The sequence below is a fragment of the Pygocentrus nattereri genome, chromosome 6 (assembly GCF_015220715.1).
Source record: "Pygocentrus nattereri isolate fPygNat1 chromosome 6, fPygNat1.pri, whole genome shotgun sequence".
Lineage (NCBI taxonomy): Eukaryota > Metazoa > Chordata > Actinopteri > Characiformes > Serrasalmidae > Pygocentrus > Pygocentrus nattereri.
The window spans coordinates 2,730,528-2,744,884 of NC_051216.1; the positions used below are offsets into that span (position 1 = coordinate 2,730,528).

At 41.5% G+C, this 14,357-nt stretch overlaps 1 protein-coding gene across 2 annotated transcripts; it reads left to right on the top strand.

Moving 5' to 3' along the window:
* The first annotated feature begins 2,403 nt into the window (after positions 1–2,403).
* Positions 2,404–10,831, top strand: LOC108410762 (E3 ubiquitin/ISG15 ligase TRIM25-like). 2 transcript variants are annotated; one of them, XM_017682007.2, is made up of 6 exons: positions 2,404–2,982; positions 3,340–3,435; positions 3,837–4,070; positions 6,609–6,768; positions 7,194–7,244; positions 10,293–10,831. In XM_017682007.2, exons 1-6 carry the CDS (start codon positions 2,410–2,412, stop codon positions 10,829–10,831), a joined length of 1,653 nt encoding a protein of 550 aa, XP_017537496.2. In that variant the 5' UTR covers positions 2,404–2,409. The 2 variants fall into 2 exon arrangements, with proteins under 2 accessions (XP_017537496.2, XP_037395390.1); XM_037539493.1 differs by having other exon boundaries at positions 2,410–2,982; positions 3,355–3,435.
* Positions 10,832–14,357: the final 3,526 nt, after the last annotated feature.

The following is a 14,357-nucleotide window of genomic DNA, read 5'->3' on the forward strand; positions in this document are numbered from 1 at the left end:
ACTTGATATGTTTCTTTGTCCTTGGTCAAAAATCAAGCACATCTCTGCTATTATTTCAGGCTCATCTGTCATGTTTATCAGCTGCAGTGCGACCTGCAGTAACAAAATGGGAACAGATGAGTGTGAAGTCTCGGGTGAAACAGGCAGGTAATCCTGACCTTATTCAGCGCTGATATGCTGATGGAAGAGGATGACTTTCAGGTGTTCAATCATAAAATGCATCCCACCAGTACTGAACTGAACAGGGTTTGATTGGAAGCGGACCGAGACCCACAGGTTTTGCTGGACTGGTTCACCTGTTTGTTGCAGACCCAAATACGGTGGAGTTTTCACTCATGTCAGAGCGAACTAAAGAAGAAAGTTTAGGTCCTCGATGAACAAGGCATGAGAGAGCGCCCCAAAGAACCTCCCCATCTCTGGCTGGCTGACTACTGCATGCTGGTGGGTGCCCCATCTCAAACCGATTGTTTAATTAGCCTGCGTGTTCCCACATTTGTGTTCCCACATTTGTTAGTAGTTATATTGGTTATAGTTTAGAATTTAGATTCTTTGATTTTTAGTTCTGTTAAGTACCTGCAATTACTGTTCTTAATATTCTAATATTTGCTTATTCTCAGAGCCCCCATTCTTGAGGGTTAGTATTTCACAAATTGAGGCACTCTGGTGCCTTTCTTCTGTGGTGGGTTCTGTTGATGCGCTGTTGCAAAGGAAGTTCAGGTCGACGCTTACGAGAAGTTGGAGATGGAGCCTCAGTTAATGATTGCGGAGAAGTGGATGTGTTACTGATAAGTTGTGCTGCGAAAAGATAGTATCTGAGTCTGCCTCTGAGGTAGCTGCCAGTTGCAGAGAAAGCAGGTATCCTTTGGCCAGACCTGTTTGTCTTGAGTGTTGATGCTGTTTAAGACGGGTCCAGTCTTTTTGAGGACAGCTTTTTGATTGTGCAGTTTTGTGCAAGGTTGAGGTTACTGTTAGAAAACCGCCGGTCCTTAGAACACCTTTGACGTCATTTTACTTGACTTTGCTGGTTCTAATTAATGAACATTTTAGTTGGTGTTGGCCTCAACAGGTCAAGGTGTGTGAACAGCTGTCTTTTCATTAGTAGGTATGCAGGTGACGACCCAGATGACACATGAGGGGTATTAGGATATTTGAGCAAGAATTTTTTTGAGCCTGTTTGAAGGTTTGGATCATTCTCTCACCAAACAGTGGAAGAATTGTAAGGAGCTTGATCCCATTGTTCTACAGAAACTCCTCCATTTCCCTAGACGCAAATGAGCAGCCATTGTCTGTGATCATCTGCAAGGGCATACCAAACCTTCCAAACAGCTGCTTTAAAACGTGGATAGTTGTCTGAGTCAACGCTTGCCAAATTCATAGCCTCCTGACTTGTTGGCCACTCTAATGGATGTGTTGAAGGATTGGCCATGTTTCTGTTTGAATGACATGATGGCCAGGCTGGAAAATCGTGTCAATCAGAAATAGCTGTGTGTCTGCACTTTCATATAAATAGTGCTACAGTGTACAGCTTCTTAAGACTGGGTTCCTCGATTTTGGCAGTATCACATGCCCCAGCGGAGAAATCCAACATTTACTGTCAGCTCTTTCACGCATAATAGGTAATACTGGAAATCAGGTAAGGAATTTAGTGTTTGCAGTGATTTCTCTCGCATCACATAGTCACGTTGACAAATTTGGATCCCCTCTGGTTTGCGGTTTAGGAAATTTTCTGGTCACTGATTGCATGATGCTTAGGTAGTCTCGACAGTCCATCCCCATTGCTGTGAGCAGATGATTGTCTGTTTTGTATCTTAGTTGTGAACACAGAGAAGAGTAGTCTAGCATTGTGGTCCACAAAGTGTTGTTGGTGCAGCACTTAAGGCTATTAAGCATCTGATCTGTGCCTTGTTGGAATAACGCAGGTGCTGATGTAATCCTGAAGGGCAGCCAACAGTTTCTATATAGCAGTGTGTGTAGTTACGGTAAGGTACTCTTGTGAGCTCTCTGCTACATATATTTGTAAGTAAGCTTCACAGAAATCAATCTTCTAAATTTCTTTCTGCCAGCAAAACCTGCAAAAATGCCTACACTTTGCCTTGGCTGGGAATTCAGTGATTCTTTGGAGTGTTTTATTTACAGTGGTACTAATGTAGCAAATAACATGTTTTATAACCGGGAAACCGTAATCTGCTAAAGTAAACCAGCATATTCCTTGATCAGTAAGTGATGATATCTGTATCTGATAACATTCTTTAGATGGACTTATCAGATGTCTGGGTTTATGTCTCCTACCACTAAAAGTGAAACTGATCTGGATTTTGTACATTTTTTCAGAAAGAACGAGGGAGCAGCGTGTCCACTTTGAGCTGTTCAGGACTTTATTGGGTTTTATTGTTGTAGATTTTCTGTAAAATGGCAGAGGCCAATGTTTCAGTGGATCAGTTCAGCTGTCCAGTTTGTCTGGAGCTCCTGAAGGATCCAGTGACCGTTGCGTGTGGACACAGTTTCTGTAAGGTGTGCATTAATGGCTGCTGGGATCAGGAGGTTCTGAAGGGGGTTTATAGCTGCCCTCAGTGCAGACGCTCCTTCGCTCAGAGGCCTGTTGTGGGTAAAAACACCATGCTGGCTGAAGTGGTGGAGAAACTGAAGATGATGGAGCTCCACCCTGCTTCTCCTGCTGGACCTGGAGATGTGGAGTGTGACGTCTGCACTGGGAGAAAACTCAAAGCCCTCAAATCCTGCCTGGTGTGTCTGGCCTCTTACTGTGAAACTCACCTCCAGCCTCATTATCAGTCTCCTGCCCTTAGGAAGCACAAGCTGGTCAAAACCTCCAGACGCCTCCAGGAGCAGATCTGCTCTGAGCATCAGAAACTGCTGGAGGTTTACTGTCGCACTGACCAGCAGTGTATCTGCATGCTGTGCACCATGGATGACCACAGAGGGCATGATACAGTATCAGCTGCAGCAGAACGAGCTGAGAAACAGGTAAGAACTCAAACTGCTTTGTTTGCTTCTGTTGCTTTTCTTCTTCTACTTCACTTGTGTTTCTGCTACTGACAAAAAGTATAGTGGGGCTTAACTTTAATGTTTTCATGAATTTAGCTTGAATCCTCTAAGTGCAAGTTTTTTTTTTTTTTGCATACTATTTGGTCAATGTTGTGTTTTTGACAACTTTCCAATATAAAGACACTTTTTAAACTTACAAGTCACCGTTCTTGCTTCTGACAAAAACATGCTGTGATTTCTATCAAAGTGCGCACAGTCTGTGTTCAATCCAGCATCCAGCAATGTTTTGTACAACATGAAAATAACTTGCAGCAAGAAACTTTGTTACTTTTGCAGAATCAGTTGGAAGAGAATCAAAGGAAATACCAGCAGAAAATCCAGACGAGAAAGAAGGAGCTTGAGGAACAAAGGAATGCTGTAGCATCTTACAAGGTTTGGAGCGGAGCAGAAGAATATTTTTAAATTATCCAATTTCAGTGCTGATTTTCAAAAGAGCTGATTCCTAGAACAGCTGATTACCCTAGACTTGTTTGGTGTCTGAAGTTTTGCTTGTTTTAGCACTGGAAAGATGAGGGTAATGTAACTAACAAGGAATACAAGCCTGTACCCCAGCAATTAGCCTGGTGCCTTAATTATCTGGTTGGTGACACTGTATAACACTGTCATTTATGAAATGAGGACTAAAGTACGTCACAGCCTGAATAGAAACCTGAATGTTATCCATACGTCTGTCCATGTTTATAAAGTTTTCTTCCAGACCTTTCAGATCAGGCGTCAGACTGATCTGAGTGATTCAGCTGCTTCTACTGACTGTTCTCTCTCTGCTGTATCAGAGCTCTGCTCAGGCAGCACTGGAGGACACCGAGAGGATGTTTACTGAGCTGATCTGCTGCATTGAGAGAAAACGCTCTGAGATATCAGAGCTGATCAGAGCTCAGGAAAAGGCTGCAGTCAGAGAAGCTGAAGGAGTCCTGGAGAGACTGGAGCAGGAGATTGCTGAGCTGAGGAGGAGAAATACTGAGCTGGAGCAGCTTTTACTCACTGAGGACCATCTCCATTTCCTCCAGGTAACAGCAGTGTTAGTTTCAGTACTACATGCTTTTAGCATTATGTGGGCTGTTTGCATGGCGGACTTCTAACCATAACCACTTCAGAATGGTTTAAGCTACAGACATGACACACATCACAGCAGCCAGCACACCCTGCCCTCTCTAGAGTGAGATCATTGAGAATGTGACACAGCATCAGTGAGTAATCTAGCTCGAAAAATGACCCAAAGCCCACTCTATCCACCTGATATTAATTCAATGATTTTAAGCTTCATATCACAACAAAGTGACGCACATATCACAGGGATCAGCAGAGCTCACACTCTCTTGCCCCATGATTTCATTCAGCTGCACAAAAGTTTCAGCCAGGAATCCAGCTCAAAATCTGCTCTAGTCTAGTCTACTCTAGTCATTATATCTCTGTTTAAATCTTCAATTTACATCCCCTTCTGCATGTGTTTGGCCTGTGATTTCTCCCTGTGTCCCAAACAAATCATCTGATTGACTCAGATTCTAATTTCAGTGTTGATAATTAGAAATCTACAGCTAAAAATCCGTCAAACACAAACCTACTGGAGCACATGTAGTGTATGCTCTCTGAGGGAAGGGGTGTAGTGGAGTTCGGTAACAGAGGGTTGTGTCCTAGTAAGTAAGAATGGGTCTGTTCCAATTCAACATAATTTTCTTGAATGAAAGAAATCAGGTAACAAATCAGCTACCAAATATTTAACAGATAGCTAATAATAAATATACTACTACTAATATACAGTTGTCTTTCAATTTGTTAATTTGAAATGTTATAAACAGTGGGAACACTTTATTTTAAGTGGTCTTTTGTAGATGACTAAACTTTTAACAGAATAACAGTAATACATTAGTAACAGCAGTAGTACAGCATCTAAATACACTGAGATAAATATCTCAAAGATGTACTGTTTATACATTACCTGTACTAATACTATTGCGGTAGTATTGTTGCATATAATGTCCAGGCAGCCTGCTAGGCCACAGCTGGCCACTGGGGGAGCCGGAGAGCCTGAATGGGGTAATTAAGGGCTGAGCAGTGACAGCTCTGGGTGCCTTCCTTAAGAGGTGCTCACACACTGCTCTCCACTCAGTCTTGAGTTCACACTGTCATGTGCACATTGGCTCTGACTCGGCCAGTAACCATGGTAAAACTATATATGGTTTTGAGTCACAACTATTGCCTCTTTTTAGTGTTCCCCTACCTTAATATATAAAAAAAATAAAAATAAATAAGAATTTCAGGCCTTGTTTCTAGGTCTTATACTAAATATAGAAATATACCATTCTTGGATTTTATTTTTATTTTGGGAAGCTCCCTGTGGGTCTAACCCTTGCCCTAAATGTAATCTCATCCCAAAGCCTAATCCTCACCCTGGCCCTAACCTCAACCCAAAACCGAATCCTAACCCTTTCCCTGGTCCTTATCTTCACCCTAACTTTAACCAAAACTTAATCCAGTTGGGCGCCAGTTGCGGGATGGTGTCAGAGTGTCTGTAACAGCTTGTTGAGGATATTGACATTGGTCTGTGTTAGATCTGTTACACGTTCAGCGACCTCTCAGTTTAATGTCTACAGGCATGATTTTGGACACTCCAAATAACGTGAAGAACTGAATTCAGAAGATTATATTCAAAATGTATTTATGCAGTTAATTAAAAGTCTCAATAGCTGATTGTATTCACTGCTGTTACATCATTAAGATTAAACGTCTCTTATTAGTCTCACAACAGGTAAATTTTACCTCCGCATTTTAAATCATCTGTGCGGTGAAACACCACATACACACTAGGGGGCAGAGAGGACATTTGGTCAGAGCTGTGGGCAGCCCGATCCACGGTGCCCGGGGAACAGTTGGGGGTTTGGTGCCTTACTCAAGGGCACTTCAGTCAAGTACTGTCTGCTGGCAACCTGCCGGTCACATTCATCATTGATATGTTATTGAGAGTCTGAGTGTTTCAGCTAAAAAGGAACACTCTGCTAGTGTCACCAAAACAGCTGATGGTAAACATCAAACTCAATTAAAAATAAACCCGGTCTTACTGCCTATAAGAGTTTTAACACACAGCATGAATCGAAGAGGAGAGCAAATAAATACAATGCATAGCTGCGCCAGCCAGTCATTTATTTTTACCCAATTATAAGCGGTAGAAGGAGCCACCTTTTTAAATTTTTCATTTTCAGCTCAAAGCAAACAAGCAATTTATAAAAATATTATTTCTGAGTTGACCCTTGTTTTCAAGGTCTTGCAAAAATTAGTAAGTATACCTTTGATCAAAAATTAATCAATTTTATATAAAACTTTCTGTTAACATTGACATGTCAAAAATGGCATGTCTGAGTAGCCCAGAGGCCCTGAAAATCACAACATATGGTATCTGTGACTGTTTCACCTGAACACTTTATAATTGCAAATAATTAAAATACCAAAACATTTTTTTTTCTTAGAGTTGTGTTAACTGAAGAGCATGTAGGTTTTGATTTCTTACAGATTGTAGAGTTTTGCTGATACACTCTGATCTCTCTGTGTAGAGTTTCATGTCTCTCTCGGCTCCTCCTGGACCTGCAGACTTTCCCTCCATCACTGCCCGTCCTGTCCACTCTTTTGAGGAGGTAGTGAAATCTGTACCTCAGCTGAGGGACAAAGTGGGAAAGCTCTGTGAAGAGGAGATCAGAAAAACATCACTTAATGGTAAATTAATAGAAATGATTAACTTAAGACACAAATTCTCTGTTTTATGAAGATCTCAGAAATCTCAGCGCTCTTTCAGTGACTGTGTTTAACTGTTTCAACACTGAAAGAAATCCAGATCACTAAACCCCAAACCAGAGAGAAGTTTCTACACTGCACGTCTGATTCACACCTGTGGGCTGCATCTCAAATCTTTAATCGAGCGTCTTCGTTTCGAAACTCATCACTTCATGGTAAATTACTGGAACTTTATTACAGCAGTGAAATCTCAGTATAAAGAAGCTCTAGCAACGGAAGAAAATATTCTGATGTGACTCTGAGATTGATATGTTTGAGGAGTTTCTCTGTACCTTAACACTTTGACGTAAATGTAAATCCGTTCTTTTTCAGTGATTTAAAATAACTGTGTTTAACTTTTTCAACAGTGAAAGAAATCCGGATGATTGAACCCCAAAGCCGAGAGAATTTTCTAAAATGTAAGTCTGTTTTACACACACAGTATAAATCCACTATCTAGTTCAGCCCAGAGGTTCTTCCTCATGCTTTCAGGGAGTTTGTGGTGACACTAGCTAGGTTTCCATGTGTATCCATGTGTATTTATCCACATATTGGATAAAATGGCATAATTGAAATGGCACATATTGGGGGGGAAAAAAAGATGTAAATTTGCATAAACCTTTGTACAATGGCCTTACATGGATGCATTTTTTGGCTTCAGATTTGGGAAAGGAGCTTTAGGGGCATGGTATGTAAAGCTGTGCTAAGGGCCCCCTCCCCGGTTGCCCCCTACCCATCATAAAAAGGGACAATTGCTGTTGTTAAATGTACATGTTGTTGTTGTTGTTGTTGTGTTGGTCTAAAAGGTGTGTGTTATTGTGTTAATTTGTGTTGGGCTGCAAGGTTGTGTCTTAACCATAGAAAGAAAATCTTACGTCTAGGAGTGACCTACCGGCTATTCCAGTGGCTTTGTATGTGCCTTTTCTGCTGGTGTAAATAAAGATCACATAGCAAAACCATGACCTCTCTGGTGTCTCCCAGACGGTGCCCACTGTGGCAGATGTGCAAAAATAAGATACAGTAAAGAGGCATTACTGGATATTGATGAAGTTGGTTAGTGTAGTGGGTAACACATCTGCCTTCTACGCTGTAGACTGGGGTTTTATCCCCGCCTGGGTAAACACCCTACACTATACCAATAAGAGTCCGAATGCACTCTGTGCACTGTGAGGACTACACAATAGCTTCGGGCGGTGGTGTGAACAACAGATGGTGTTCAGATGTACAGACTGTTTGAAAACACTGTTCGGAAGCTGCTCATATTGAAGTACAGACCCTTTTATCTACCGAGGAAGTTCAGTTTATACTGGTTGTTCATGTTCTGCCATAAATGAACTCTGTGCACTGGGGCTGCTGCACAACATAATCAGCACACAAGAGACCTCATACCCAGACACAGTGTACATCGTACCTGGCTATTTCAGCCACTGTGACTTATGTACCGTCTTCCCCTCGTCGATCAAGTCTGCGGCATCGTGAGGGATGCTTATAAAGCTTTACCCCAGCTGTACTTTTAATAGTCCAACCACAACTCTTCAAGCAAGCTCCCCCGAGTAAGTACAACTGTTAAAGTTTGGAATGAAGAAACAATGTGGTGTTTCCGGACTGCTTTGAGAGTACAAACTGGAAGTATTCAGAAATGCTGCTTTGAGAGAGAACTCTTTCCTTCTGCGTAAATGGTAACATTAGCACATACATTGAGAGCATTGATCAGATACCACAGGAATCATGCCAACCAGACATCCTGGATAAAGTGTGAAGTTTGTTCTGTCCTATACACTGCATTTGTCTCAGGCAACACTGAAGACTACAGAAGGGCCAGGTATAACGTGCAGATCTATCAAAGAGGAAGAGGAGGTACAGATTAAAGCTTGAGAGAAACCACATTGCTGCAGACTCCCAGCGCTTGTTGCAAGGCCTGCTTTGAGGCACTCAATATCGACTGATTAGGGGAGAGCACACAGAACACATTGCTCACTGGGTCATCTGCAGATGTGCGTAAGGGTCTGAGGAGAACAAACCCACAGAATGCAGCTGGCCTGGACATCATTCCAAGGCATGCACTCAGGGTTTGAGCTGGCTGACGCATTCAGTAAGCTTCTGTGGCCACCACCACTATGCCTCTCCAAAAGAAAAGCACCATCATCCTGTTGCACTCACTCAAATTGTAAGTATTTCAAAAGGTTAGTCGTTTCTCCTGTATGAGTCAACCAACACTGGAACCACTCCACTGACGAAGCAGTCAGCACTGTCATTCATAGAGCCCTCACTCACCTACAAGGCAAGTGTACTTATGTTACAATGCTGTTTATTGTTTACAGCTCAGCATTCAACACAGTTATTGCTTGCAAACTCTCTGGAAAGCTTCTCATCCTCAGATTGAAACCCTTTCTTTGTAACTGGGTGCTGTACTCTAACAGACAGACCCCAGTCAGTCAGAGTTCTCAACCGCACATCCAGCACAGGGACCTGCCGGTCTGTGTCCTGAGCCCCCAGCTCTACGCACTCTTCATGTTCTCCTGGGAACAACACCAGCATCATCAAGTTTGTGGGGCTGATTACTGGTAGGGAGGAAACGGTGTACAAGAGGAAGGTGGCAGATCAGCTGGCCTGGCATCATTTTCCTAAATGCAGACAAAAGCAAGGAAATTATTGTTGACCAAGGAACTGCACACATCTCTATCCATAGGCAAGACAGAGGTGGAGAAGTCAAATTCCTTGGTGCACAAAAATCGTTGTGGATCTTACCTGGGCTCACACACACATGATATCATCAAGAAATCCCAGAAGCCACTGTACTAAAAGCTGAGGAAATTTGCCATGCCAGCCAGAGATCTCAGTAATTTCTACATGTGTACGATGGAAGGTGTCCCTACTAGGTCCTTCACAGTCTGGTATGGATATTGCGGTATGGATATTGTTCAGGACAGGAAGGCTCTCCAACGTGTGATCAAAACTGCCCAGTCCATTTCAGAAGCAACCCTCTCCTGCCCTAACTGTGACATCAGAGGGCAAACGGACAGAAAGAGCTGCAGCTGATTAATGATCAGTTCCTGAGCTGCTCTGTTAGTCAGTGTGTTCTGTCTCTGAGCTCTTACAGTGCAAAATACACGCATACAATCAAACACGGCAGCAACCAGAAGCTGCTCAGCATTAAAGATTCTCTGTAAACTCAATTCAGATTTCTCAGAAGAGTTTTATGAGTGTGATGTAGAGAATTTTACTCTCTCGTTCAGAGCTGATAGAAACTCAGCCTTCACATCATTTCAGCTATTCACTTAAAATGAATTTAACAGCTGGATGGAGTTCTGGATACTGTCTCGCTCAGTGATGCGTGTTGGGAGGATGCAGCCATGTTTCTGGGTTTTGTCGATTTGGGACAGTGACTGCTGTAGACAGTGATAAATACATCTTAGTTGAGTTTAATTAAATTAAATTGAATTGAATGTTGTATTTATCTTCCTCAGATTCCTGTGAGCTCACGCTGGATCCAAACACAGCAAATAAACGCCTTCATCTGTCTGAGGGGAACAGGGTGGTGACCCGCAGTAACACAGTCCAGCTGTATCCTGACCATCCAGACAGATTTGATGTTTGTTCTCAGGTTCTGTGTAGAGAGAGTGTGAGTGGACGCTGTTACTGGGAGGTTGAGTGGAGTGGGAGTGGGGGTGAGGGGGTTAATATAGCAGTGTCATATAAAAACATCAGCAGAAAGGGAGGTTCTGAATGTGGCTTTGGATATAATGACCAGTCCTGGAGTTTAGTCTGTTCTCCCTCCAGTTACTCATTCAGACGCAACTTCAAAGAGACTGTAATCCATATCGAGCCCAGATCCTGTAGAATAGGAGTGTATGTGGACTACAGTGCAGGAACTCTGTCCTTCTACAGCGTCTCTGATACAATGACCCTCCTCCATAGAGTCCACACCACATTCACTCGCAGCATCTACCCTGGGTTTACAGTTTATCCAGGATCAACACTTAAATTGTGTTGCCCAAGTCGCTAGATGGGTGATTCCACAATTGAGGTGCCATTTGTGTTCTCCTAAGGTTACATGTAGGAATAAAATAAAAGTGAAGATAGACCTTCTAAACGCAGGTAAAATGTCCTTCACAACAACCTGTGAGAATATTTTCTGATAAATGGCTTAAAACATTAAACTTAGCAGTTAGAAAACGGTACATTATAACTACATTTTATCTCCAACTATAGCTATAAAATATTAACTATAAAATATTTTAAAAAATCTTAAGATTTTTGCATTAACGTGGGTGAGTTTAACATATCATACTTAAAACTTTTCATGAGTCAGCCATTTTAATTAAGAAAAAAGTACATTAGTGGTACATTTTACAATCTATCAACACTGTTACCTCAATGCATTTCGCCCTCTGAAATATCTGGAATATTCCATAAGTCACATGTAAAACAAGAAGTTGCATCACCTGAATTTCCTAAAAATCAGGAAAGACAGAAGGTTTTTTCTTTTTCTTTTCAGTTTGATAATGATGGTAATGGACAAGGTTACTTAATGTACAACTCTCTTATTCAAATTCTACAACTATAAATATTTTTAAGCCAGCAGCATGTTTCAGAGAAAGTTGGGATAGGGCAACAAAAGACTGGTGAAGTTGTGTAATGCTATTAAAAAGACACATTTCACAACAAATTAATTGAAAACAGGACAGTTACATGATTGGGTATAAAAAGAGAATCTCAGTCTTTCCGAAGTCAAGATGGGGAGGAAGAGTTCATCACTCTGTAAAAGACATCATGATCAAATAGTGCAACAATTCGAGAATGTTTGTCAACATAAAATAGCAAAGAACTTTGGGATTTTATAATCTACGGTACATAATACAACTAAGAGTTTCAGAGAATCCAGAGAAATCTCTGTACTTAAGGGTCAAGGACAAAAAAACAATATTGCCAGGCTGTGATCTTCAGGTCCACGTACACAATTCAGTAGTGGAAATCACTGCATAGACTTAGGAAGACTTCTGAAAACCACTGTCTGTGAACATAGTTTGCAATTGCATCCAGAAGTGCAAGTTAAAACTCTACCATGCAAAGAAGAAGCCATGTATAAACAGGATAAAGAAACACCTCCACCTTCTCTGGGACTGAGCTTATTTAAGATGGACTGAGGCGAAGACGTCCTGTTTTTAAATTTTAAATTCTTGGTGGAAATCGTGGATGCCTCGTCCTCTGGGCTAAAGAGTAGAGGGACCATCTGGCTTGTCAGCACACAGTTCAAAAGCCAGCATCTGTGTTGGTATATGGGGGCATTAGTGTACATGGAATGGATGACTTTTGTATCTGTGAAGGCATCATTAATGCTGAATGATAAGTGCAAATTTGGAGCAATATATGCTGCCATCCAGATGAGGTCTTTTTCAGGGAAGGTCTTGCATACATAAGGTCTTGCGAGACTATGACAAACCACATTCTGCCCACGTCTTACGTCATGGCTATGTTGGGTGCTAAAGTCCGGGTGCTAAACTTACCTGCCCTGCAGTCCAGACCTGTCACCACTGTAAACATTTGGCATTTTGAAATATAACAAATAAGACCCTGAACTGATGAGCAGCTGAAATCCTGTATCAAACAAGAAGTCAAGTGATACTTTTTTAAAAATTCCACCTCTGCATTTAACCCATCTGTGAAGTGAAACACCACATACACACTAGTGAATACAGACACACACTAGGGGGCAGTGAGCACACTTGCCTGGAGCGGTGGGCAGCCCTATCCATGGCGCCCAGGGAACAGTTGGGGGTTAGGTGTCTTGCTGATACCTTAGTCATGTGCTGTCGGGTCTGGGGATCAAACCGGCAACCTTCTGGTTATAGGGCCGATTCCCTAACCCCCAGCCCACGACTGCCCCCCAGAAAGGACAAACAAATTCTAATGGCATCAAATTCTAAATGGGCATATATTTTTCAAAAAACAATTTCTCAATTTCAAGATTTGATTTTTTGACTTTATATTTAATTGAAAATAGTACAGAGTTTAAATGATTTGTACATCATTGCATTCTGTTTTTATTTACATTTTCCCCAGCATCACCCAAGTGTTTTGGAGAGGATTTTACAGTTGAACAAATGTTTTCCTAGATTGAATGTTATAAAATGATCAGAATTCTTCTGGAAACATGTACTCACCTCCACTTTAACATTTTTACTCCACTCCCCATCATTTGGGGTGTTTTAGGTTGATAAGAAATTTCCACTTTCTGGGGAGTGAACCTCATAACACACCCAAGTGGTGCCTCCAAGTGTAAATGCCCTAAAAAGGAAGATATATATATATATATATATATATATATATATATATATATATATATATATATATATATATATATATATATATAGCGGAAAGTTCACAAACTGCAACTTCCTTTGATATGTGCTTTTAATGAATGAAATAAAGTACAAATGTACAATTTGTCTAGTTTCTGTACACTGCATTCTGAGTAAGAAACCGGGGAGGGCATAATTCTGGCCACAATTCTTAGTGTTCCAAACCAAGCTGATCTTGATATTACATTGCAAGTGAGTGTAGCTACTGGCACAGTCCACCCAGTTACATCTACATACCCAGTCAGCATGTTTAAGGAAAGCGACTCACCTATTTGAGTGAATGCCATTCAGACAGCTGATGCCAATGATATGTGGGACCCTCCTGTTGATCTTACTCACCTGGATCGGAGACAGTCAAGTGGTTCACCAAATGCCAAGAGTCAGGCTCATTTTCCAAATCTGACAGTAACATAGGCTGTATTGAAAAGCTGCAGTTCAATATCTCCCTGAAAGTTTCATAACTCTTGAAGATTGGAAACCAACAACTGTAGGTGGGTGAAGGGGAATGCTGGAGCTTTTGAGTTGTTATAGATAACTTCAGGCAAAGTTGGAATTCCTCGCCGTCGGGCTCCGAACAATTGCAGAGTTATTTGTATTATACATCTTTCTGTACAGTGTGTAGTGATTGCAACCCGCTGACTTTATGGAGGATAGAGCATATCACAGACAGCAAATGAGTTGCTGAATTGACTGATTTCCACTTGTACATGAAGTACCACCCCAGAAGAGAAAATATCGATGCCAATAGCTCGTTATAAATGCCGAAGGACATGGAGACTTTGATGCAAGAATGCACAGAGGAAATGCTTAATGATACAGTGGGAACAACTGCCAAGCCAGTGGAGCTACAGTCAAGAGTCCAGTCAAGTGTCTTGTGGTCAGTGATGATCTCTGTCATATCCTCCTTGAAGTGACCTCATTAACACCAGTGACATTAGTGCAAGATCACAAGAATGACTCTGAAAATAGAGCAGTTATGCAGAGTAAGCAGTCAAGAACTACAACTACTCCCCATACAGCACTGGCACCTGTTGAAATAATGAGAAGTTGGAATTGGCAGAGGCTGGATTATTGTACAGTTAAAAACAACTAGAAACAACAATACTAAAGTAATTACATAACAATATGAGACATCATTTGAATATTTGAATATTGTTTGAATTTTGTTGA